Consider the following 26,148-nt stretch of genomic DNA (forward strand, 5'->3'; position numbering starts at 1 on the left):
TGCCGAAGCCATCATCATCCAGTAGAAGATGAAATAGAACGAGAATTGCATTTATTATCACAATAAACAGCATATTTCAAATGCGTTGGTACGATTATGGAACAAAATCCCATCAATTGTGAAGAAGCCACACGTCTACTGTGTGGGAGTTTCGAGGGCGAAACTGAAGATATTGAGTTCACTTTGTATTTAAATTCCTGTAGACGTTCAATCTTCAGCTCTTAGTCATTTGGGTACCGATACCGACACTACAGAACTTTCTAGGCTGCTGAAACAGAGAACCCGATCAGAGGGGAATAACAGAATTATAACAACCGGAGTAATTTATTTCAGAAATATTTTTTAACAAATTTTGAAATATTTCTGGCTGGTAAGCTGTTAAAATAACAAAATTCATAAAGAAAAAGACTCTAGCGGGAACAAAATCGTTACAGATTTTGAAACGTTTGTATCACAATTATTATTGAATTTGATATAACTACAGAAGTCCGAATGCAGGAATTTATAACAATAGTTGTAATAAATTAGATAGCAAATTTAACACAGAAAAACTATATCACAGCTAACTTTTAGCATCGTTTCAATCCAAAATGAATAATTTATTTAGTGATCTGATTTCTTCTTTTAGTTTTTTGAAATTCTGATCATTATTGTTCGATATAAAGCAACAGAAGAACTCATTTTTTCTAATAATGAACGTTGTCATGAGTCTTGCAAATGAAAATAAAACATCATAACTGATTTTGTTACAATATTGTTAACATAAGTTTAAACTTTCAACAGTTTTAATTTGTTAAATATCTCAAAATAACACAAATTGTTATACATATCAACTGTTGCTATACTTGTGTTATTATTTAGTTATGTGCATCTGATCGGGAAGATAACAACAATAATTAGCTCTCCTGCTATTTTATAATAACTGTCTTAACGGAAGTCCTTATGATATCGCATGTAGAAATCGCATATATCGCACAGCATTCTCGGAAAAAGATGAAAATGCACGCATATATTTCATTAAACAGTGGCATCCACTAAAATAATCAATCAAAGCGTTAAATTAGCGAACGAAATCTTGTTTTCGGAATCCCTCGTGTGCCCTGGAATAGATGTTCGTCTGGTGTAAAAATTCAATTATGTAAATTTGCCCAAACCCACCAGGGAAACAAATTATCCCGTTTGCGTTTCCTGCAATAGCTTCCAACCCCATGCAACCACCATCCGTTTTACATTTCACATTCAATTTTGCATCTACCTCTACCCTTTGAACGCTTGCCTCCCCCTCAATCATCGAATGGCACCTCGTAATTCTAAAAACATTTCCACGTATTCCCGTCATTCTACCCATATTTCCATTTCCTCTGCGGAAACCATAAAATCACACTCGCTGGCTATCTTTCTATTGAATTTTTTCACTTTTTCCATGCAATGTTTAACTTACCTTGTTCCTTAGTTCTGTTTTTTTCTTCGTTACAGAATACACCCCGAGAGTTATCGTACGAAATTATGCTACCCGTGAATATCGCCACCCGCTGACTCCGCGCCGGGTGGTTTGAGGTAACACATGAGTCTCAACGAGTTGTTCTAAAAACCAGCACTACGCTGCCAGGACAACTACACCGAAGAAAAAGGCAGATGCGTCGTCATGGAACGGTACCAAACTGATAGTCCTTCGTTGCCAGTAGTGAAAAGACCGTGCCACCGCTTGTGAAAATAACCGGTCGGTCCAAATTGAATGTGCAAAATTGTGGAAGAATAAGTGGAATAAATTACATTCTCCGGTGAAGAAAGTGCTAGATCGACAAGTTGGAAAAACGGAGGACAGCTGATAGAGAAAATGATTGGTGCAAAGCTGTTTCCGCTGCTGATTTATGCTCCGTTCCTTCTGGGCAGTGCCGTCGTTGCCGTTACGAATGTAGCAGATTTTATCGTATTTAATAGTGCTTGTTATGACGAGAGCGATTACGTGAATGATGAACATAATTTCAGTTTGCCAGATCTTATCGCGGCTAGTGATGTGATAATAAGAGCATTCGCCGGAGATGGAAATTACCTACGTCCTGCGCTGGTGGTTTCCGGCAGTGGTGAAAATGGAAGTAAATCCAATCCAGCTAGTGAACGTGAAATTGGTAAGGAAGCTGCCAGCAGTTCTGGCACGAAGAACTCCTACCGGCAGAAGAACGGAAATGAGAAAAATGAAAGTGCAAGTTCTCTAAACGATGAAGATTTTATTGTACGATTGGAGCCTTCCATCGTCTACAAGGGAAATGCAATCTTCAAGAAACTCAAACTGATCAACTGGCAGCATTACGTAGTCATCAAAAGGTAACTATATCTTAATTAACTGCCTTAGTAGATTTGCTTTATCTTAACTGTGCTGTATAAATTATGGCCGTGCAGAAATAATTTCAATTGAAATTGTGCAATACTTAATCTTACTTGAAACATGATGATGATAATGAAACATATACATATACCAAGCTATATTCGCATAGTAAGCTAATTATATGAATGAATGTATTACTCGAAAAACTTTGAAGTAGTTGTTCGAAATGTAGCATATTCATTACGCTTTATCTATGCTCGTTGTCATATATAACATTATTACTTTGTGCAATTATTATTTCACCTACTGATTGGAAATACTTCTACGCTTTGATTTAAGTGACTTAAAAAGATGTATGTTCAATTGTTTGTGGTTGAAATTTCAATTACCAGCAAAAAGTCCTTCTAGACCAAAATTTCATAAGATTCGGTTCCTTATTTGAAGTTTTTGCATTTCTCATATAGAAAGCATAATCCAGTCGACTCAGTTTGTCGAAATTTGGAAACGTAACGTGTGTGTTTGTGTGTATTTTACCAAAATTTATTATCGATTTTCTCGGATATAGCAGGACTTATTTTAACTAACCTAAATTCATTTTGGTCTCTTGGTTCCACAGTTTGCTATTGAGTTTTATCGGAATCAAACTTCACCCTTGAGAGTAACGGGGTAAACTGTGCAGAAAATCATGTTTTTCAATAACTATTTATTGGAATATGAGTTAAAATTAAATTATTAAGATTTAAATTGGGTGTTCAGCCACAAGTGGTGACTTTTCAGCCCTTTTATACACATGATTTGGTTATTACCATGAAGACATCATTTGCTTCCGAAATTCTGAGATTTTTGTGTAGGGAAAATTCTAAACCTACTTGTATTGTGTAATGGGGAGAAGGAACTTATATACTAACTTACTAGCTAATACAGAGAGCGAATCGATTCAATGGAAGATTGCATCGACTTTTGTCGGAATTTGCTTATAATATTTTGTGACATTACATCTAATGGTTCTATATTTGTGAGTCTGTGTAACTCATTTGTACTAAACCAGGGAGGACGCTTCAAAATCATATTCAGAATTTTATTCTGAATCCTTTGAAGCGTTTTCTTCCTTGTGGAACAACAACTCGACCAAATTGGTACTGCATAAAGCATGGCTGGTCTGAAAATTTGTTTATAAATTAACAACTTGTTATTTAGACAGAGCTAAGAATTTCTGTTTATAAGAGAATATAAACATTCAATATATTTATTACACTTTGCCTGGATTCCTTCAATGTTATCCTTGAAAGTGAGTTTTTTGTCATACGTTAAACCTAAGTATTTAGCTTGATCAGACCATTTCAATTCCAAGCCATTCAATTTGAGAATGTGATTATTGTTTGGTTTAAGAAAAGAAGCTCTTGGCTTATGAGGAAAGATAATTAATTGCGTTTTTGCTGCATTTGGTTTAATTTTCCATTTTGACAGATAATCACTGAAAATATTTAAACTTCTCTGTAGGCGACTGCAGATCACTCTTAGATTTCTACCTGTGGCTAACAGACTAGTGTCGTCACAGAATAGCGATTTCTTACAACCAACGGGTAGATTTGGAAGATCAGAAGTGAAAATATTATACAAGATTGGAGCTACGCTCGAACCCTGCGGAACACCTGCTCGTACGGGTAGCAATTCAGATTTACAGTTCTGATAGCTAACCTGAACAGTACGATCAGTTAAATAATTTTGAATCATTTTGATCAAATAAATAGGAAACTGGAAATCAGACATTTTTGCTATTAAACCTTTGTGCCAAACACTGTCGAATGCTTTTTCTATGTCTAGAAGAGCAACTCCAGTGGATAACCCAGAAGATTTATTTGATTTTATCATGTTCGTTACTCTGACAAGTTGATGAGTAGTTGAATGTTCATGACGAAATCCAAACTGCTCTGGTAAAAAAATTGAATTCTCATTTATATGAGTCATCATTCTCAACAAGATAATTTTTTCAAAAAGTTTACTGATAGAAGAAAGTAAGCTAATTGGTCGATAACTTGATGTTTCTGCTGAGCTTTTATCAGGTTTGAGGATAGGAATTACTTTAGCGTTTTTCCATCTTTTTGAGAAGTAAACTAATGAAAAACACTTGTTGAAAATTTTAACCAGGAGTCTCAAGGCAACATCGGGAAAATTTTTAATAAGAATATTAAAAATTCCATCATTACCAGAAGCCTCCATGTTTTTGAGTTTCCTAATAATTGATTTCATTTCGTCAAAATTCGCCTCAATAATGTCATTGTGTGATAACACTTGGGTTGAAATATGATCATATTTCAGTGAGACTTCATTTCCAATAGGACTCACAACGTTCAAATTAAAATTGTGTACACTCTCGAACTGCTGAGCAAGTTTTTGAGCTTTTTCGCCATTTGTAAGAAGTATTTGATTTCCTTCCTTGAGAGCAGGAATTGGTTTCTGAGGTTTCTTAAGAACCTTAGAAAGTTTCCAGAAAGGTTTAGAATATGGTTTAATTTTTTCAACTTCATTAGCGAAATTTTCATTTCGCAAAAGAGTAAATCTATGTTTAATTTCTTTTTGTAAATCCTTAACTATGTTTTTCATAGCAGGATCACGAGAACGTTGATATTGTCGTCGACGAACATTCTTCAACCGAATGAGCAGTTGAAGATTGTCATCGATTATAGGAGAATTTAATTTAGTTTGAGCTTTGGGAACTGAAAGATTTCTAGCTTCGATAATGTAATGATTCAAATTATCAATTACTGTGTCGATGTCCGCAGAATTTTCTAAAATAGTTTCATGATCCACATGATTTTCAATGTGAGATCTGTAATCCAACCAATTAGCTCTATAATAGTTGAATATAGAACTAATTGGTTTAATTAAAGCTTCGTTGGAAAGTCTGAATGTTACAGGAAGATGATCTGAGTCAAAGTCAGCATGTGTAATCGGTTCACTACAAATGTGACTTTGATCTGTTAGAACCAGATTAATTGCAGACGGGTTTTTCACGGAAGAGAAACAAGTCGGATTACTGGGATGAAGAACTGTGCAGTAACCAGCTGAGAATTGATTATGAAGTATTTTTTCATCACGGTTATATTGCCTACAATTCCACTGGACATGCTTAGCATTTAAGTCCCCTATTGAGAAAAATTTCGGTCGAACACTTGTAAGTTTTTGCAAATCGCCTTTAAAGAAATTTCATTGTTCGCCGGTGCATTGGAATGGCAAATATGCTCCAGCGATGAAATAAATTCCATGAATGGTTTCAACTTCGATTCCCAAGCTTACAATAACTTAAGTATTGAAAGAAGGTAAAATTCGATGATTAATTTGCCGTTGGACAAAAATGGCAACTCCACCATCCATTCCAGTAAACCTGTTAAATCGATGAACCACATAATGTAGATTGCTTTTCAATTTGACATTTGGTTTAAAAAAAGTTTCTGTCACAATTGCAATACGAATTTTGTGAACTTTGAGAAAATTATAAAATAATCTTCACTCGATTTTAAAGATCGAGCATTCCAATGTAAAATTATCAACTTATTATTTAACATCACTGTTAAGTTTTTGCAATGACTGGCGGGAAAAATATATTGGAGAAGCCAAGTGAAAGAAAAACTAACAGAAAAGATGAATTTTTGGAAAAAGATACGCTCAGAGACATGACTCGAATCTGCGTTCTTATACATTCCGTGCATACGCGCTACCATTTCGCCACTCTGATCTTGTTTCAGTCACTCTAAAACGCGAAACAGACATAGTAGCAACGTACATCGAACATGGTCTACATCCTGGCCGTCACCCGACCGATGCCTTACATCCAAACACCTTCTCTGTCCATCAAACACTAGTCCTCTCGCTTTATAGATCAGAGTGGCGAAATGGTAGCGCGTATGCACGGAATGCATTAGAACGCAGGTTCGAGTCCTGTCTCTGAGCGTATCTTTTTCCAAAAATTCATCTTTTCTGTTAGTTTTTCATTCACTTGGCTTCTTCAATATATATTTCCGCTCAGTCATTGCAAAAACTGAACTTAGTCATGGCGGCTTTACGTCAAACTAAAATTAATAAATCATCACTGTTAAATTTTAAATTCATTATAACAATAATTTGCAAATTGCCATCCGATTTGAAATGCTTCAAAAAGTGATGAGGTAGAATTTATTCGGATGATCATTTGAAAAAGTTGATCTTGTAGGTAGATCATTTTATTTTCCGTTATATCGCCTGAATCGACTTCGTTTAAAGAATCGAATGGCATTGAATGAATATTGGTAGGTATATTTCAACCTGTTACACTAGTGTAACTGCCATTAAAAGAAGATGATTTGGCCGATCTACCTATTTATAAATTGTTTTCGTTAGAAGACGAACCGGGGACTAGTAGTCCCAAAGTAGTTTCATATATCCACTAGCTAACAAGATCTTTTAGGGGTTATCCAATTTTTGTGCTAGGGCACATAACTGATTTTAATTATGTTTACGGGTCGTCTTTAACTCATCAGTGCATAGCAGTTCAAATTGAACTGATTAATGCAAAACTCGGCAGTTCTATTTGCACCGCTAAGCAGACGTAAAGTTTCTGCACGTCAGAATTGACATTGCACTTCGATGCAAAACAAAAGTGTTCTGCAAAAAGAACAGAAACTTTACGTCTGCTTAGCGGTTCAAATTGAACTGCCGAATTTTGCGTTATGCAGTTCAATTTGAACTGCTATGGACTGATGAGTCAAAGACGAAACGTAAACATAGTTAAAATCAGTTATGTGCCCTAGCACAAAATTTGGATAACCCCTAAAAGATCTTGTTAGTTAGTGGATATATGAAACTACTTTGGGACTACTAGTCCCCGGTTTCCCAGCGATTAAACCGATTTTCACGAATCATGATTCAAATTAAAGCTCTCATTGTTTTAAAATATACTGTGCAATTTCATCCAGATCCGACGTCCGGTTCCGAAATTATAAGACGATGTGTGTCAAAACATTCAAACCGGCATTTAAAGTGACGATGCAAAACTGGTACGCGTTGGTACGTGCGGTACGGAAGAAGAAAACACCACTGGCTTTTATCCGTTCGTAGCGTGCTTTGTTCAATTTCGTATAGCGTTCATGGTTGTGACATTTGAATCTTTATTTTTCAGGTGAAAAATATGTGTTTTTTTTTCAATTTGTGCCTTTTTGTTATCACAAATCATAACATGCTTTTCTATAAAAGTACACTTATTGCCTTTATCATATAGAAAGTTTATACAATCACTTGACTCAGTTTTCTCAGAGATGATTTGATCGATTTTCACAAACTTAGGCTCAAATAAAAGTTCCTATAGTCTCGCAGGTTGCTGTTTAATTTCATCAGGGTCCGACTACCGTTTCCAGAACTATAAAGTAAAGTGTGTATTAACCTTTTAGTGCGACGATGCAAAAAAGATTCTTATTAACTTGACATAACTTACAAATTGAAAAGGCTATGTTAGTTCACACCAAAAGAAAGTTTTTTCCGGTAGTGCAGTGATACCGTGCCGGTGGTGTAATGATGTCAATAATAATAATAAAAGTATTAATCCTACTACATGTTTTATGCTGCTGATTCATGCTGTTTAGCTTGACTTACATATGCAGAAGTGACAGAAGCGCAGGTTCGCTTCGTTTGTTAGATTTTGTTTAATTGGTTTAATCGAAATAGAGCTCTAGTCTAAGTTTAACTATGTTAAAAACTGTTCCAATTTGTAGGTCATATTTGTTGCTGGAAAACAAACCAACTTCGACTATTCCGGTCATCTGAATCCGGTTTTGGAAGAATTGGAAATGGTGATTTAAAACTGCACAAGTGTCTCACTCCCATTCCTTCAAGATATCCACATCGATTTTCACAAACTTATAGGTTCAAAGGAAAAGTCTAACAATTTCATACGGAATTCCTAAATTTGTTGTGGATACTACTTCCGGTTCCGGAACTAGAAGGTAAACAGGATTTGTGGAGTTTGTTAGATTTGGTCCGAACAAACTTTTCTATTTCTATTCAATGAACAGTTGTTTTAGCGAATTCCACAGTAATATTTATGATGTTACGAGTAATATCAATATGAGAAAGACATCATTACACCACTAGGTGGATGAAAAATGTTTTTTTTTCAATTCGCATGTGTTTTGGCGAGAAATATTCGTCAATGTTTTTAGTTTTCAGTAAATGTAATGTAATGTAATGTGATGTAATGATGCCTTTCTAATATTGATATTACTCGTGACATCATAAATATTACTGTGGAATTCGCTAAAACAACTGTTCATTGAATAGAAATAGAAAAGCTTGTTCGGACCAAATCTAACAAACTCTACAAATCCTGTTTACCCTCTAGTTCCTGATCCGGAAGTAGTATCCACAACAAATTTGGGAATTCCGTATTAAATTGTAAGACTTTTCCTTTGAACCTATAAGTTTGTGAAAATCGATGTGGCTATCTTGAAGAAAAGCGAGTGAGACCCTTTTGAGTTTCAAATCACCATTTCCATTTCCGGAATAACCGAAGTTGGTTTGTTTTCCAGCTAAAAATATCACCTACAAATTGGAACAGTTTTTAACCTAGTTAAACTTAGACTAGAGCTCTATTTCGGTTAAACAATTAAACGAAATTTAACAAACGAAGCGAACCTGCGCTTCTGTCACTTCTGCATATGTAAGTCAAGCTAAACAGCATGAATCAGTAGCATAAAACATGTAGTAGGATTATTACTTTTATTATTAACATTGACATCATTACACCACCGGCACGGTATTACTGCACTACCGGATGTGAAAATTTCATATTTTTTCGAATAAATTTGATTTCATTGACATTCGTTTATTCTTTCGGTCATACTGATCATGAAATAGCTATAATTTTTATCAATCGCAGCACCGTCTTTTACCAATACTACACACTAGTAGCAGACATTTGTAACCGTTTCGATTGCTTCATAGCGTGTACGATTGTTTGTTTTATGTTTTCTTCTTTTTTCTGTGTGGTATGTATTGTCGTTCTACATGGCAATTTGAAAACTTAGACACTCATCGCCCTGTAACTACGGAACCGGAAGTCGGATCTGAATGAAATTTCACAGTAACTTTAAATATAATATGAGCTTTAATTCAAATCAAGGTATGTGAAAAACGGTTCAAGCATCGTAGAGAAATCGAAGTTTGTTTTATTTTTTAAGTTTTTCTGCACCACTTCCGGTGCTTCCGGAACAGGAAAAAGGGGGACCAGTAGGGCCGAATTAAGCTTTTGTGCCTAACTAATAAGCTCTGCAAACTAGAAGAATTTATCAGACAGTTTTATGGGATTTGTACCTGTTTTTGATAATCGTCTGGGAAGAAATACTCATGAAATTCGTACTTTTTCACTTTTCACGCCTTAGTTCCGGAACTAGAAGTCGGATCTGGATAAAATGTTCTAGAAATTTTTAGGAAACTATAAGAGCTGTTTCAGAGAAACTTGAATGCACACTTTTCCTCTTATTTTCACATATTACCATGTAACTCCGGAACTGAAAGTCAGATCCAAATGAAATGAGACCATAAGACCTTTTATTTGAATCTTAGCTTGTGAAAATCGGTTCAGCCAACTCCGAGAAAAGTGAGTGCATATTTTTGTTACATACACACACACACATACATTTTCTCAGTTCGTCGAGCTGAGTCGAATGGTATATGACATTCGGCCCTCCGGGCCTCGGTTAAAAAGACGGTTTTCACAGTGATTGCATAGCCTTTCTATATGAGAAAAGCAAAACGGATTACGTTCTTTGGGATATGGTTCGTAAAAAGAGTTACGTAAAAAGAGGTAACTTGAAAAAAGTGCTCGTAAACGAAGGTTTGGGTGTAACATTTTTATTCAATTACCAGCCATACTGAAGATCAGAGTGGATGCACGGATAGTGACGATAGATGTTCGAAAAAAAAGTTGCTGTCAGTGGCATTCCAAACATGCAAATGACATGTCAAATTCATTACAAAGCACAAGACATTTTTTTTTAGTTATTGCGAACATACCGGATGAGACGTTGTCACTCTGTATACTTCCACTTTGCTGAAGACGTGTGCAAATCGAAGAAAACCTATCCTGATTTCGCCTTTTTTTCTTTTGTCGATTTCTGGAATTGCTCTATACTCTTCTACAACCCTGTTTAGTGTGTCTCTAGCAGCCAGACTCCGCTAGTGCTCGGAGAACACGAGATAATCACGCAGTGCCTATTATTTTCCTATTGCACGATGGTTTATATATAAAAATAACAGTTTAAAAAACCGATAATCGATAAACCCATTTTGATAAACATTTTAGATATATATTTTGCAGTCTATGGACCAGTCGATTGACTAAATTTGCACAGTGACCCTAATCTGAATTCAATCAAAACTATACAAACAACGAGATAAAACTAATGTACGAGTCTCGACGAGCGATGTAATTGATAACATAAGCTGTATTAAACCACTGTACGTATTGCACAGTGGTTTACTCAATTAGATTTATGGATCTGAGGTATGAGTATGATTGAATAAACAGATGTATTGCTTGGTTTCCGGACCAGATGGAAATAATTGAATACAATTTTCGTGAATAAATTTTACAGCAAGTTCAGACTGGTTAGCAGTTGAAATCACATTACGAATTCATGGCTATGCATTTAACAGTTACAATTTTTTGGTATTTTATTGTGATTCTCTTGACAACATTTTTTGTAGTTTCTTGCTAATATTTGATGGCGGACATGTTTCGAAGAAACCGTTTTTTTTTCAGAGCTTTTATAAACAGAATCGAAAGAAAGGAGTAAATTGAAAAACTGTGCCTGTGCTTCAAATTAATTTACTTTTTAATTGAATTTACTGGTCAGCTTAAAAACAATATGCTCCATTGTGCAGTTCACGGTTCGTTCGTGCAGCAGAGTATACGCCGTCCCGATGGCGTTCAGTTCGGCACAAATTCTATAAATTTCCAGCACAATTGTTATTCAATTAATCCTCCCAACATTGCGCTACAATTTCGTCGGGTCGGAACACTGTGGCCTGTTGTTTCCTATCCTTGTTCCACAGTTTCGCGTTCCAGCGGAGGCCGGCATTCGAACTCGTGGAGTTGCTAGTGGAGGATGTGTTTGAGCCTTGAAATCGATTCTAACTACCATATCTGAAAGCAGGAATATAAATCACACGCGAATAAACGATGCACAGCGGTTTCGGTTTTGTCAGCATTGCCAACATACCACGACTAAACCGGGTAAGTCACTGCAAATGGGGATCTGAGAAATGTTACATTCGGAATCAAATATTCACAGCATACAAAGTTAATTAATTAAACCTATGCTTTGCAGATGACCGCAACCACGTGCGATCGATGCGTTGAAATGAATGAACAGATATCGTGTTGCGGTCTGACCGTACACGTTTTACAAATAGCGTTGTTACTCGAGAATATGCTTTGTTTTGCAACATTAAGTTCTTATGCGATATTAGGCTTTGGAATCATTTTTCCACCCATTGAAAATGCTCTCCTTCTTGTCATTTTATTATTTATTGATGATTTCCTTAGCCCGACACTCCGATGTGGAATTATAATATTTTTTCTATAGAAATTTTCACTCTATTGATCTGAAACTCAAAGGAGTATATCAGAACTTCTTTCGTGTTTATACAGCATTAAATTTGATATTGACTTCATGTTATCCACCTTCATGCCATCGAAGCTAGAATAAGGCATATAATTAAAAACACTATACTATACTTGACATAATTAAAAACTATCAGCATCTCATCTTTTTACTTTCCCGCATTAATTTCAGCATTACTAGCAGCCGGTTGAGATTGAACAGAGAATCTTCGGTGCCGCATAAGATCGACGATGGCACACATGACCGCATCTTGGCGAACGGAACAAGCTCCACCGTAAACCAGGACAACAGTCATAACAGTAGATATAGTAGACCAGTGTGCAATCGTAACAAAAGCTTCACCAACAACATAAATAACAGTGCACAAGTACATCGGCACCAGACCCGCTCCAGCAACGGAACAACGGAAGACAATAACGGTAACAGTGAGGGCCCCAGCAATAGCAATAACAGTAACCTACACAACAACAATGAGTATAATGCGGAAAATAACACCCGTCAGAGGCTTATGGTTTCGAGCGTATTCAGTGAAATATTACCTACCGAGCTGATCATCTTTGGAAGATTAGACCACAGAAATAATCTGCAGGTTGATCTCTTCGATGGTTTGCTGTTCTGGAGCCAGGAATTGGAAAGCATGATTTGGCATGCGCTGGGTAGGTATTCTGAAAGTGGATTTATATAAATTTGTATTTTATACAACTAACTCTTGATACTATTTGGCAAAGAAAACACTTATTTTCATTCGATGTTGTTATTTATTTTCGATAGAACGTCAAACATACCTCTTTTGACAGTTGGTGCATGTTTATTAATAATCATTTATTATATTTAAAAATAAACCATAAAAATTGTTTTTCGATTATAATTTTGGTAAAGGACTACACATTTCTTTACTATGCTATCACATCAGAATAAATGTCGTCATTAATCCATACGACGTCCAACTTCATGGATGCCACGACTCGATGTGGAACGTTAGCGCTGTAAGGGAGTGCACACAAGCATGTGGCAGATTTACTTTGTGCGCCGTTCGCCAAACGAGAGGCAACCGATTTGTTCGGAATTTTGCTAGTGGGAATAATTGTCAACTGTGTTGAAAGTTGGATAAATTGTAATCTTTGAATATTTTCAGAATTCAGACATTTTACAAAGATCTGATGAGATTTTACTTGAAATGGATAATTTAATAGTAGAGCAAAATACCAAAATAAATGTGCATTTTTAAAATTATCTGCCCCATTTCGACGGCAGCCCTACCTCAATTTCGCGGTTATGTCTCTAACATCGCCTACTACAAGTTTTTATAAATAGAACTGAAAATGGTATATCATTAAGTTTTCTGATACATCTAACCATATCATAATTGTGATTTAATACTGGATGCTGAAGATGTACTTAAGTGCAGATTATATTATATTGCAGTTCTGTTGTTTAAACATGAAATTCAAAGAATTCAGATTTTTAATTAATTACGCCGTTTCAACAAATCTACACACAAATCTACATAGTAATTCTAAATGAATAATACAATTACCTGTATTATGTTGAATCGGCGTAATTCATTCAATATCTGCGTTCTTTGCATTTGAATTTTCGATAAAAAAAAATCAAAATTATTCGTTACTATACAAAGAAATATTTCAAAAATTACTTTTTGAGCGGTTAGTGGAATGAACAAAAAAAACGGCCACACATATTCCACATATTTCAGAAAAATGCTATCTACGGTCAGAAATTTTAATAAAAAGGATTATGTTTATCATAAAGCTGATTTTGAAACCTTCCTGAATTTTAAATCACTCCGAAATAGATTTGACATAAGTTTGATGCTTCCTTTTGCTTCAAGAATCTTATGAAAAATGGTCTACTAGTCTGGAATATAATCTCATAATATATTAGTAGGATTTTGAGGAGTTTAAAGTTGTTATGCTATATATGTGAAGTAACACTGAAACCTACTACAAGAATTCATTCAATTGAATATGTTACTTGGTATGTGTTCTGCTTCAATTTACCCACTCTAAAATACATGATTCGCGGTTCTCTATTCATACCCAAAGTAAGAATCTTTCTAAACAATTTAAAAACAAGTTTTTTCAACGGCATTCAACATGATGATATAAGATATATGATATAAGATATAAGTAATTGAAAGATTAAGAGTTTCCAGAAGTGAATGTAGGGGAACAATGTGATAGATGAAATTTCGATTAGTCATCAATAAACATGATGATTACACAATTGGTTTCTGGATATATTGGATATTTATCGTTTATAATTATCACATGTGCATTCAAAATATGTATCATTATGTTTTCAAATCCATTTCAACAATAAATTTACTTGCTATTGAATAGAAAACAATTACTCAATAGTGCTGATTCCATGTAAAAATATGAATATAAGTTTTTTGCTGCTTGTTAACATTTTACCGAGATTTTTTTTTAAATAAAACGATGGTTGTTGCAAAAAATTAATCGAGCCAAAATAATAAGCTGAAGAGTACTGTATTCAATCTTTCAATCATTCGGAAATGATAGTTTTGAAAATAGTGTCTAATTTTGATTCCAAGTATCATTTCATCGTGCTTCGTTAAAAACCTCAACTATGAATATGGCCAAATTATAACTTAAATATCACTTCTAGGTGGATTACTGACAACTTTAATTATATCAAGGGACAATTCCAAACAAAAATTCTTCTGAAGGCATTTAGGCTCCACAATCAACCTCTGAAGCGCGAACAAGAAACGCGTTTCGTTGTAATTGGAACCCCTGTCCACTGGAACAAGGGAGAAACAATATCGACATCATCGTTAAAAATAAACGGATTTGAAAATCTATGGCATGTTGGATAGCTATTACCATCTGAAATCTAAGTCTCAGAACAAATTTTGCTTACAAAGACAATTGTGACAGATAATGTCAAAAAATTTTGACATAAAACTTTGTATAACTCGATAAATAAACATCCGAACTCAAAAACATGCAATAGCGTTCACGCTAACGTAAAGAACTTCCATTTGCGACTAGTTTGATCAAAATCGGTCCAGTCATTTCTGAGATCTCGACCTGTTTGTTAACAACACACCTCAGTTCGTCAAGTTGAATCGATTGGTGTATGAAACTCGGCCCTCCGGGCATTGGAAAATTTTTCTAAAGTTTCTAAAACCGACATTTTAACAGAGGCCCAGAGGGCCGAATGTCTTATACCACTCGACTTAGCTCTACGAACTGAGGAAATGTCTGTGGATGTCCGTCCGTCCGTTTGTGTGTGTAACACATGGATCAATAAGTCCCGAGACTAAAGAAGAGATGGCGCTCGTAGTAAACCAGTAACCACGTCTTTATAGAGTACTAACCTTTGCTTGAAACGGGTCAAAATTTTAAGTCGATCCGACCAGAAACAGCTGAGTTCTCGAGGTTGGAGTAAAGTCGTTTTGTAGTTTGTTTAAAAAATGGAAAAAACGAGTTTCGTGTTTTGATAAAACATTGTTTTTTAATGGGTAAAAACACCGTGCAAGCGAAACAATGGATTGAAAAATGTTATCCGGACTCTTGTCCATTAAAAGCAACGATTTGTCGGTGGTTCGCCGAGTTTAAACGTGGTCGTACCGACACAAATGACGCGGAACGCTCGGGTAGACCTGAAGAAGCCGTTACACCGGAAAATGTGAGTAAAGTGACAAAAATTATAATGAAAGATCGTAAAGTGAAGCTCTGTGACTACTGGCTCTTTGCTGATCTTAAAAAAATGCTCCAGGGAAAAAGATTTGGCTCAAATGAGGAGGTCATCGCTGAAACTGAAGCTTATTTTGAAGCGAAAGATAAATTTTTTTATAAACATGGTATTGAAAAATTGGAAAAACGTTGGAACCATTGTATCACCCTAAAAGGTGATTATGTTGATGAATAAAAAATAATTTTGCAAAAAAAATGTTGTTTCCATTGTTAGTCTCGGGACTTGTTGATCCATGTGTTATGTATGTAATAAAAATGTGCTCTCACTTTTCTCGGAGATGGCTGAACCGATTTTCACAAACTTAGATTCAAACGAAAGGTCTCATGGTCTTATAGCCTGCTATTGAATTTAATTTGGATCCGACTTCCGAAGAAAATTAGAGAAAACATGTGCACTAAATATTGTCATAAAAGGTTGAACCGATTGTCATAAATTAAGATCTTAGTTTTTAGATTTTATAGTTATAGGAACTAAAACGAGATAAGCGGATGTATTCAAAGAACATTGTTTCACGGACGATGGTCGAAAACAGGCTAAAATCCTATAAAACTGTCTGGTAAATTCTTCTAGTTTGCAGAGCTTGTTAGTTTGTGGGCATATAAACTTAATTCGGCACTACTAGTCCCCCCTTTTCTTGTTCCGGAAGCACCGAAAGTAGTGAAGCAAATTCCAAAATTAGAAATCACTTCGGTTTCTCAGCGATGCTTTAACCGATTCTCATAAATCTTGGTTTAAATTGAAGTTCACATTATCCGTAAAGCTACTGTGAAACTTCTTTCGGATCCAACTTCCGGTTTCGCAGTTAAATTTAAAACCGCCATATAGAATGACAATATGTACAACACCGATACGTGTCACGTGGAAGAAGAAAACGCAACACCAACGATGCATGCTTTGTTCTATTTCGTACATGCTATAAAGAAAACGAAACTGTTACGGATGTCTGCTACTGGTGTCCCAAGTAACTATTCGAATGCCTTATGGTTTTGATTATAATTTATAGGAGTTTTGTAATTGATTTTTTAATTACTTTTATGACAACTAGTATAAGTGTCTCTTTTGACAAGTAATATCATGGTTTTTAAAGATTCTATAAAACCCATTACCTAGAGTAACAACTGGACGAAAAATAAAATAATTTGTACTACAATAAAACCATGCAAACACTCTTAATATTGCTTTCAAACATTTTCTTTGAAACATTATTGTCAGTTAAATTCTTTCATAAATCTAGTTTTGTGTGTGTGCGTGTTCATTGGATGTCAGTTTCACTCAGAGCAAATTTGAGGGTTCTAAATACATTTATGACACATTTGATGTGAGCTATTTGATTTATTGCCTTTTTAGGTTAAGTGTTATTTGCATTAGAGAAAATTCCATGGCCATTATAATGTTCTATACCGTAGCATTTATTGACATCAAATAACCTTCGAAATGCAAAAACGAGGATATATGATGGACTTTTATGCTTCAATTTCAGAACATATGCACAAGTTTAACGCAACGAAATAGTTTTATACAAAAATGACGATGAATCACAAAAAATATTGTTCATAAATCAAGGAGATTTTCGCATAAACCGCTTTTTTTCCAGGCAATTAGTTATAATTCTTATTTTCATCCATACATTCACGACAAAAAAAAGCGCATGAAGTTTTTACGTTCGGAAAAAGCCTCAAACTCGTAATTAAAATCTAATATAGTCATACTGATTGCATTCAAAGCAGACAGGATACACACATATTCAAGAAAATATAATCAAAACGACAGTTTATTCATAGTGGATGTGTGTATGTAGTATTTTTTGTGAAATCTCTTTTCTCGGAAATGGCTGAATCGATTTTCACAACCTTGGATTCAAATAGAAAGTTTTAAGGTGCCATAGGAAATTTCAAATTCACCCGATTTCCGGTTCCGGAATTGCAAGGTGATTAGTGTATTTGACTTTTAAGTTTCAATTTCGAATTACTTACACTCCTCATATATAGCGAAACCGATTTTCACAAACTTAGGTTGAAATTAAAGGTATCCCATATAATGCTTTAGAATTGTGAAGTATTAAATAAAATTCACTACCACCTAAGGCGACGGTGCAAAAGAAGGAATTTTTTTGTCGTGAATACGACTTACTTTACTATGGGGCGCCTATTCAAAATTTACCCTCTGAGAGAGTGATAAGTTTTTGATCGTGAATATCTCTTGTTGTATGTAATGAATCAACATAATTCTTGCTACATGCCATAGGAAATATGATCACAATTTTATGATAAAATTTTCAGTTATGTGACATAATCTCAAATAGTTCAAATCTAAACTTTTCTGAAATGTTTGGTATAAACGAGTATCAAAGAGGATAATTCATAGGGCGCGTTTGCCTTTCTCGTATTTTGAAAGCTCATAGCTCAGTGATCTGTGGAAGGATTTACCTTATGATAAAAAAAGAACCGGAATTTTATTAAAAAACGCAAAATTTCCATTTTTAATAAATTTCTTTATTATCGCCTTCAAAGTACTCTCCTCCTGCGGCAATACATGCATGCCAACACTTGATCCAATTTTCCATACAATGTATGGCCTTCAGTACGCCGAAGGTAAGGCCTTTAGTTCACGCAGCGAATTCTCTTTTATGGTCTCTATGGTTTCAAAACGCGTTCCCCGCAATGGCAATTTGAGCCTGGGGAAGAGGAAAAAGTCACACGGGGTCATATCTGGAGAGTACGGTGCTTGGTTGATGATATTGGTTGAGTTTTTGGCCAAAAACTGCGACACAACCAATGCTGTGTAAGCCGGCGTTTTGAATGAAATTCAGTTTTTTTGGCACCAGCCGAGAAGCGACGCGTTTCAAATCCAAAACATCAGTTAAAATGTGTTCGGCTGATCCATAAGAGATGCCCAAAAACACAGCAATCTCTCTAATCGGTACAGAACGATTTTGCAACACGATTTGCTTCGCCGATTCAATGTTTTCTTCAGTAACAGATGTTGTTGGGCGGCCAGGGATCTCATCATGATCCAAGCTTGTACGACCACCTTTGAAGCGTTTGTACCGCTCGTATGTCTGTGTTTTTCCTAGACACAATTCACCAAAGGCCTTTTCTAACATTTTCAACGTTTCGGAACACTTAAATCCATTTGCAACACAAAATTTGATGCACGCACGTTGTTCTAAATTTTCATCCATTATAAAAATCGCCACACGAAAATTTTTCAACTTCTTTGTATAGACGCTAAACAAAAATTAATCATACGATATGCGTCAAAATTTGACAGAATGTGTATAAAAGTGTATAAACGTTGAGAGAATAAAAGTTTACCGATTGGACAAGCGCGGGAATTTTAAAATGAAAATTCCGGTTCTTTTTTTATCATAAGGTATATAATCTAACTACCAATAGAATTGAAAATTTTCAACTTGAACGTGTATTGCAACAACATTGAAGTTTTTCAATAGTACACTATTGAATAACCTGTTTGATTTAACACATGACAGCACCTGCCAATCAGAATGCGAGATGTCTGCTTCTATACAAGAGCATCCATATAAAAGTTGAGTGGTTCATTTTTCCTACCATTTGCTGAGCAAATGTTCCCGAAACAAGCCACACAAGAGAGCAACATCGAGGACCTCACGAAATCCGGTTCCAGCCGGGCCGGGACACACCAAGAACCATCCTCAGATCTAAATGCAGATCTTGTTGATTATGACAATTCTTGGCACTTTTTAGTGCCCCAGATTATCATTAAGAGTTAATTAAACTTTCAATATTTCCTACCAAAAGATTCATCAAGAAGTTAAAATAATTTGCACCGTCACTAACACATTCAATTACGAACGGCAATGCGAAAGCAAAAGTGATGATGTTGAACACATCTTTATAATAGTAAACAGGGTTGCCATATATACAGATTAATCTGTATTATTATTATTTTTATTATTATCATTTTTATTATTATTATTATTACTATTCTTAGCATTATTATTATTATTATTATTATTATTATTATCATTATTATTATTAAAATTTCTTTTCCATACCCAAGATCGTCGATACATTTCAGACCAGGCCACTGCAATTGTCTCGTACTGAAACTTCGAGAAGAATCAGATATCTTCGAATTTCATAGCTTCAATAAAAATAAACTACAAATTTGTCGTACCTAGCCTATATTAGCAAATTAAAAAGGAATTGTTTCAATTTTGGAATATATAGTTGTAGAATAGTAGCTGTTTAATGTAACTAATCTGTACTTTAATGTAGGTGCATTGCTTCAAACTCTAGTAGTGAAAACGGGGAAAGCTTGCACAATTCACACAATCAATCAAGTAACTGATATTCGGAAAAGTGATAGAGGGGTGCCAGTTTTTTCGTATTCACGACATCCAGTTATGTCTCTGACATTACCCACCCGCCTTTTTTTAATTAGGTTGTTCCAATTTAATTAAGTTCTTTCAATTTGTAAGTCATATTTGTTACTTGCTATACGAACCAACTTCGGCTGTTCCTGTCCTAGAAATCCGGTTTCAGAAGTATTGGAAATAAAGGTATATAAAATTGCACTTTTCACCTTCCTTCAATATGGACAAATCGATTATCACAAACTTATATATTCAAAGGAAAAGTCTTACAGTTTCATATGGATTCCTGAATTCGTTGCGGATACTACTTCCGGTTTGGTAGCTACAAGGTAAACAGGATTTGTAGATTTCGTTAGATTACGTTCGAACATCACGTTTCTTAGGACCATATTTGGAATGTTCAGCAAAAAATTTTCGTTTCAATATGTGCAAAACGATGCATTCCAAATAGCAGGAAGCGGCTTTTTATGAGCTGTTAATTTGGGTTAAGACACTGGCAAACAATTCGGAGCTTGAGAGCAAGACCACTGTTCTTTCAATTGCTGAATCGAAGGATATGCAACAAATTTGATAAAATATAATTTATTACATTTCAATTCAAGCTGAAAGTAACCTTAACTCATTCATTAATCTTTTTATTTGCACTTTCTTTCTCTCTCTCTCTCTCTCTCATTCAATAGGCTGGAGCGAGTGGAGTGAGTACACACCGTGCAGTGTGTCTTGTGGTGTGGGAGTGCAGCAACGTTTTCGGCATTGTTCGAAAGGACTAGAACCAGAACAAAGCACACCTAAAACGGGAGGTAGCAGCCAAACGATGTCATCGGCACCGTTTCAGCACAAGTCGTATGTAAATATTGAGCTGCCCGTGGAGTATGGTTTGATGAATAATGAAAATGTAAATCCCTCGTCATCGTTTACAACACCACTGACGACATCATCTCACGGCCAAGGAGATAGTGAAACCGGAAGGGGACGTTCCCTTCCTCGATGGACCACGGTACCATCTACTGGTAGCTATAACCACGAGCAACAGCAGGAGCATGACAAAGCAGAACCTCGGGGAACGCGGGAGGACACTTCAACGTCAACGACAGAGCTTCAGTTTGCAATTGAGAGTCGTTTTAATGAAAGTACTAATGCAAATAGTAGTAAAAGGAGCATTCAACGGCATCCACAAATGAGCCAACGGCTTCGTCGAGTTTTTCTGCAACGTGAAAACCAACACAATGATTCCTTATTCCTAGAACAATCCCAGAGCAAAGCCGAAGGCAGTAGACACATCTCTGCCACCGCAGATTCTGGTTGTGAGGGTTATAACATTGAACAAAGGAATTGCAACATGTTTGAGTGCGCAGGTGAGATTAAATGCACTTCTTAGACTTGCATCGCACAATGATGTAAAAATGCACCACTCGGAGCTACGCTGAGAATGTGGCGGATGATGAGTGGCGCGCTCTAATGAGTACAGTAATCTCCCCGTCACAGTGGCCGATGAAACCCACCAATAGTTGGAACCTTGGATCCACAGTACCGCGAAGATTACTGTGTAACTAACATAACACGGTGAAAGTTTGCCTTACAGGGCAGAAAAAAATCTACCCGACAGTTTCTGGTTGCAATGGTGGCATTCTTCCAATTATATTTTCACTACCAACGAAGAATTTCAGCGTAGCTCTGATTGTACAATTTTTGTAACCAAGTTTTGGCACAGTGCGACTTGCGCACTAAAAATTTTACCAGAATTATCTTACTAGAATAATATTATTCGGACTGGTTCTGTAGTTATTGGATTATTTATTTATTTTTTATTTTCTTATCTTCAGGCTCAGTGGATCTTCTTTCGGCCAGTCTAAGTCACCAATCGACTGTAGCAGACATTTGGGAAAATCGAATAAACAACGGGATAAGTCAAACAGAAACAAATTTTACGCTATTGTTGAATGTTCGATCTAGGGTGAGTATTTGTTGCTATATTGTGTACTGAAGGTTAAAATCAATCGAATCGAAAAATATAAATCTTCGTGAATAAACAATTTGACCTATTATCGTTATTTTATAAAACCTGTTTCAATCCACCTGGTGATGTAATGATTTTTTTCTCAAATCACACGTATTCTCATATGTTTGACTCTTGATTGAAAACAAGCAAAAAATATTTGGATATCAACTAGCAAAATATAGAAATTGATACGGGTTTAAGTAAAATTTATAAGAATTTTTCACTTATTTGCATCGTGATCGAACTGTCTTTCATTTGGATCTAAGGTTTTTCAAATCAGTTCAGTAATCTCCGTAGGTGGCTTTTGGAACCAAGAACAGTTTAACAAAAGCTGCGAACCGTACCCTTGGAATTTGGTACATAACCCAAAGCGTATTTTGATAGTGGTGTTTGAATTTCCATTCAAAAAACCCTTCTTAATCCACCAAGTGGAGTGATAATGCCTTTCTCTTCTTTCATAACAGTCTCATGAAAATATATTTCATAATTTTATTAAATAATTTCGGATACTAATTTTGACACCAATTGATTCAGATTGATTTGAGTAGTTCACAAAAGCATACTTCAGTGTTTATGTCACACAGTCAGCATTATTATTCCAAACTTTTGCTTGACATTTGCGTTGCCTATTTGTATGAGAAGAGTGATGCTAATCTAAAAAAACCCTTCTTAGTCCACTTAGTGGAATTTTCATAGATCTTGAAAAATCACCATAGGGGCGAGTACATGAAATTTTCGAAATCGAAAAAAAACAATTGATGCCAAAAGTCTTAGAATTGCATGAAACGTCGAGATCTAGTGTCATCTCAGAAATTTATTTTTTAAATCGACTTTTGGGGTCAAAAAAAATTTTTTTTTTGAATAACTCTAAATTTCGACGTTTCATGCAATGTTAAGATTTTTGGCATTAAAAAAAATTTCGATTTCGGAAATTTTATGTACTCCCCCCTATGGTGCTTTTTCAAGATCAAAAATTTTCAAACTTTAACCGCTGGGCAGCACCCCTTACACATGACCGATTTAGCTCAAATTTTGCATGAGGACTTTTTTCGAGAGGTACTTAAACTTTTGAACAATAGCGCTTTACAAAATCAAAGGTAATCCCAAAATATTGGCACCCTTATATACATTAGCGCGGTAAGAAACAACGTATTTTGTCGGTTACGTCACTTATACCATTATATCTCCGGAACCAAAAGTCACAGCCATTTGATCTTTGAACTTGATAAATGGCCCGACAGTAGCTTTCAAACGAGCATGAGTTTGTTAAAATCGGTTCAGCCATCTCTGAGAAAATTGAGCGCGTATAAATATCTTCGAAAAGTGCACACACACACACATTTTCCGATCTCGTCTAACTGAGTCGAATGGTATACACTAAGGTCTCTTTTTACATGGTATTTTTTCGCACGGTTTTTTTAAACACGGCTTTTTTTACACGGATTTCGGAATTACCACGGTTTTTATTTACGTGGTTTTCGTAATTAACACGGTTTCTGACGAGAGTGATCACTGTCATTTGTTTTTTTGAGAAAATTTTTTAAACGGGAACAGGTTGTCTGTAAGAAAACGGTTATTAGAGCCAATTTAAAGTTAATAATTCACGAGATCATTGACTGTCGTTCCATAAAATGATTAATCAGTCTTCAGATCTTCAGTCCCTGTTGTAAATTACACGACAACGTCTCTTCCGCTCAGTTGTGGTGTATGATGTCAGCATCGTCATTGATATGATCGAGAGTTTCGTAACGTTGAAGAAATAGTCGGATTTATTAATCTCTTCAACTCTTCATCATATCGAGCACTACAGTATTTTATACCCATTTGAAAAATATAACTCTAGTAGTATTATGATTTACGCCGATGAAATGAGTTGCTTCAGCATGACACATAGTAATACCTTTTCTAATTTGATTCATATTCATCTCTATGAATTCTTCCCCTTTAATTCTGTCGCTGCGTGCATAGATCTTCATACAATACCCATGTCTTCCCACTCAGTTTAATTAAAAAAATTACTATTGAGATCTTTAGTGTTTACTACACATCGCAACTTCGGAATTGAAAAGAACTTATTATCAAGCTTTATTTGCAGTCAAAGTGTTTATGGGGTATTATTAGTACTTCTTTAGTCGAACGTTCTAAATTGTACGTATTATCGTTCTTTCGAAAACCGAATTCATTAAACATAAGGCATGAGCCATTTAGATTATTTTGATTATCGTACAACGTGTTTCCTGAGTGTTTCTAATTTTAATTTGTCATCCAATGTGTCTATATCAAGGGGAATGTGCAATTTGAGGCAATTTGTTCTGAACCTCAGGCTGGTTTTTAGATTTCCGTTTTTATTGTGAAAAAACAGTTACATTTTATCAAAAACAAAACAAACATATACTCAAATCTACGGTCAAATCTACGGTTATTACGTCAAATTTTCCACGTGGTTTTTTTTGCACGGTTTCCGCAATTAACACGGTTTTATTTTACACGGATTTTTTTTAACACGGTACGTAACCCCTGTGTAAAAAGAGACCTTAGTGTATAACACTATGGGTCTCCAAGGCTCCGTTCAAAAGTCGGTTTTTCCAGCAATTCTAATACCTTTCTATAGAGAAAGGCAAAAAGCACATTGATTTATGATCTTGTGAATATTTGTGTGACCCTCACTTAGTTGCTGGAAATATGCTGTACTCGTCAAGAAGTATCATTTTTTCGCAAAATTCAATCAATTTTACTTTATACTTCGCATGTTTGGGGAACACTCCCTCTTCCCTAAAATAACATAATGATCAATAGTTGCACTATTTATGTACCATTTAATTCCACTATTTCACTGTCACGTTATTACACTTTCACAAAGTCACTATACTTTAATGAAGCATAACAAACGTTACAATACAGATACGCGTATTTCGGAATGTTATTTACATCCTTCCTCAGTGTATCGGTTTAAAAAAAAACCTGTTTTGATCCACCTAGTGGTGTAATGATGCCTTTCTCATATCAATCATACTATCATATATAATACTGTGGTATTCTTCACAATAATTATTTTAGATTCTTAAAAGAGTAACCGAAATCGGTTTGTTTGACCGTCTACTGATAAAAACTATCAATTGGAAAAGACTTAAGGTCGATTTAGAAAATTTTTTAAGGTTTTTCCCCATTTTCAGTGATGGTATACAATTTTTAAACCCACTTTACCCTATATTTCCAGATCCGGAAGTCGGATCCGCATGAAATTCAGGAATTACATATGGGACCTTTCATTTGAACCTAAGTTTGTGAAAATCGGTCGCGCCATCTATTAGAAAAGTTAGAACACATATTTTCTTTTTTTTTGCACATTTTACCCCATAACTCCCGAACCGGAAGTCGGATCCAAATAATATTCAGGAATTTTGTATGGAACCACAAGACCTTTCATTTGAATCTAAGTTTGTGAAAATCGGTTCAGCCATCTCCGAGAAAAGTTAGTGCAAAAAATCGTTACGCACATACACGCACATACACGCACATACACACACAGACATTTTGCGTACTCGACGAACTGAGTCGAATGGTATATGACACTCGGGCCTCCGGGCCTCGGTTCAAAAGTCGGTTTTCACAGTGATTGCATAACCTTTCTATATGAGAAAGGCAAAAAAACAAACTTATAAAACCGATACACTGAAGAAAGATGTAAATAACATTCCGAAATACACGTATCTGTATTGTAACGTTTGTTATGCTTTATTAAAGTATAGTGACTTTGTGAAAGTGTAATAACGTGGCAGTGAAATAGCGGAATTAAATGGTACAAAAATAGTGCAACTATTGAATATATTCCGCTAACAGCTCCAGGTAAAAATAGGAACCTAATGATCTCCTTTGATATAAAAGTAGTATCTTTATTTGTCCAGAAGCATCATAATTTTTCTATTAAACTCCTCTTTGTTTAGTGAGCTTACTACGGCTCTCCTTCATGATATCCTCTAAGTAGTCCAGCTTCTTTATTAGCGGCACTTACTATCTTTTCACGCATATAAATATACTTACGACCATATTTTAGTTGTCATAAATA

The 26,148-nt window shown here is 35.4% G+C and overlaps 2 protein-coding genes across 3 annotated transcripts in view; one reads left to right on the top strand and one right to left on the bottom strand.

Moving 5' to 3' along the window:
- Positions 1 to 10,759, bottom strand: part of LOC131431623 (uncharacterized) — a 51,385-nt gene extending 40,626 nt beyond the window's left edge. Inside the window, exon 1 of the mRNA XM_058597450.1 lies at positions 10,370 to 10,759. The gene's annotated coding sequence lies outside the window, so the exon portion shown is untranslated. The remainder of the gene's footprint in view (positions 1 to 10,369) is intronic.
- Positions 1 to 26,148, top strand: part of LOC131431617 (probable serine/threonine-protein kinase clkA) — a 65,962-nt gene that overhangs the window by 30,165 nt on the left and 9,649 nt on the right. The window contains exons 2-5 of one of the 2 annotated variants that reach the window (XM_058597439.1): positions 1,454 to 2,325; positions 12,154 to 12,638; positions 20,764 to 21,438; positions 21,907 to 22,037. In XM_058597439.1, coding sequence (XP_058453422.1) covers positions 1,838 to 2,325; positions 12,154 to 12,638; positions 20,764 to 21,438; positions 21,907 to 22,037 — 1,779 coding nt within the window. In that variant the 5' untranslated portion in view covers positions 1,454 to 1,837. The remainder of the gene's footprint in view (positions 1 to 1,453; positions 2,326 to 12,153; positions 12,639 to 20,763; positions 21,439 to 21,906; positions 22,038 to 26,148) is intronic. The other variant, XM_058597440.1, reaches the window with a different exon arrangement.

The sequence above is a fragment of the Malaya genurostris genome, chromosome 2, assembly GCF_030247185.1.
Source record: "Malaya genurostris strain Urasoe2022 chromosome 2, Malgen_1.1, whole genome shotgun sequence".
In the NCBI taxonomy this organism is placed as follows: Eukaryota; Metazoa; Arthropoda; class Insecta; order Diptera; family Culicidae; genus Malaya; species Malaya genurostris.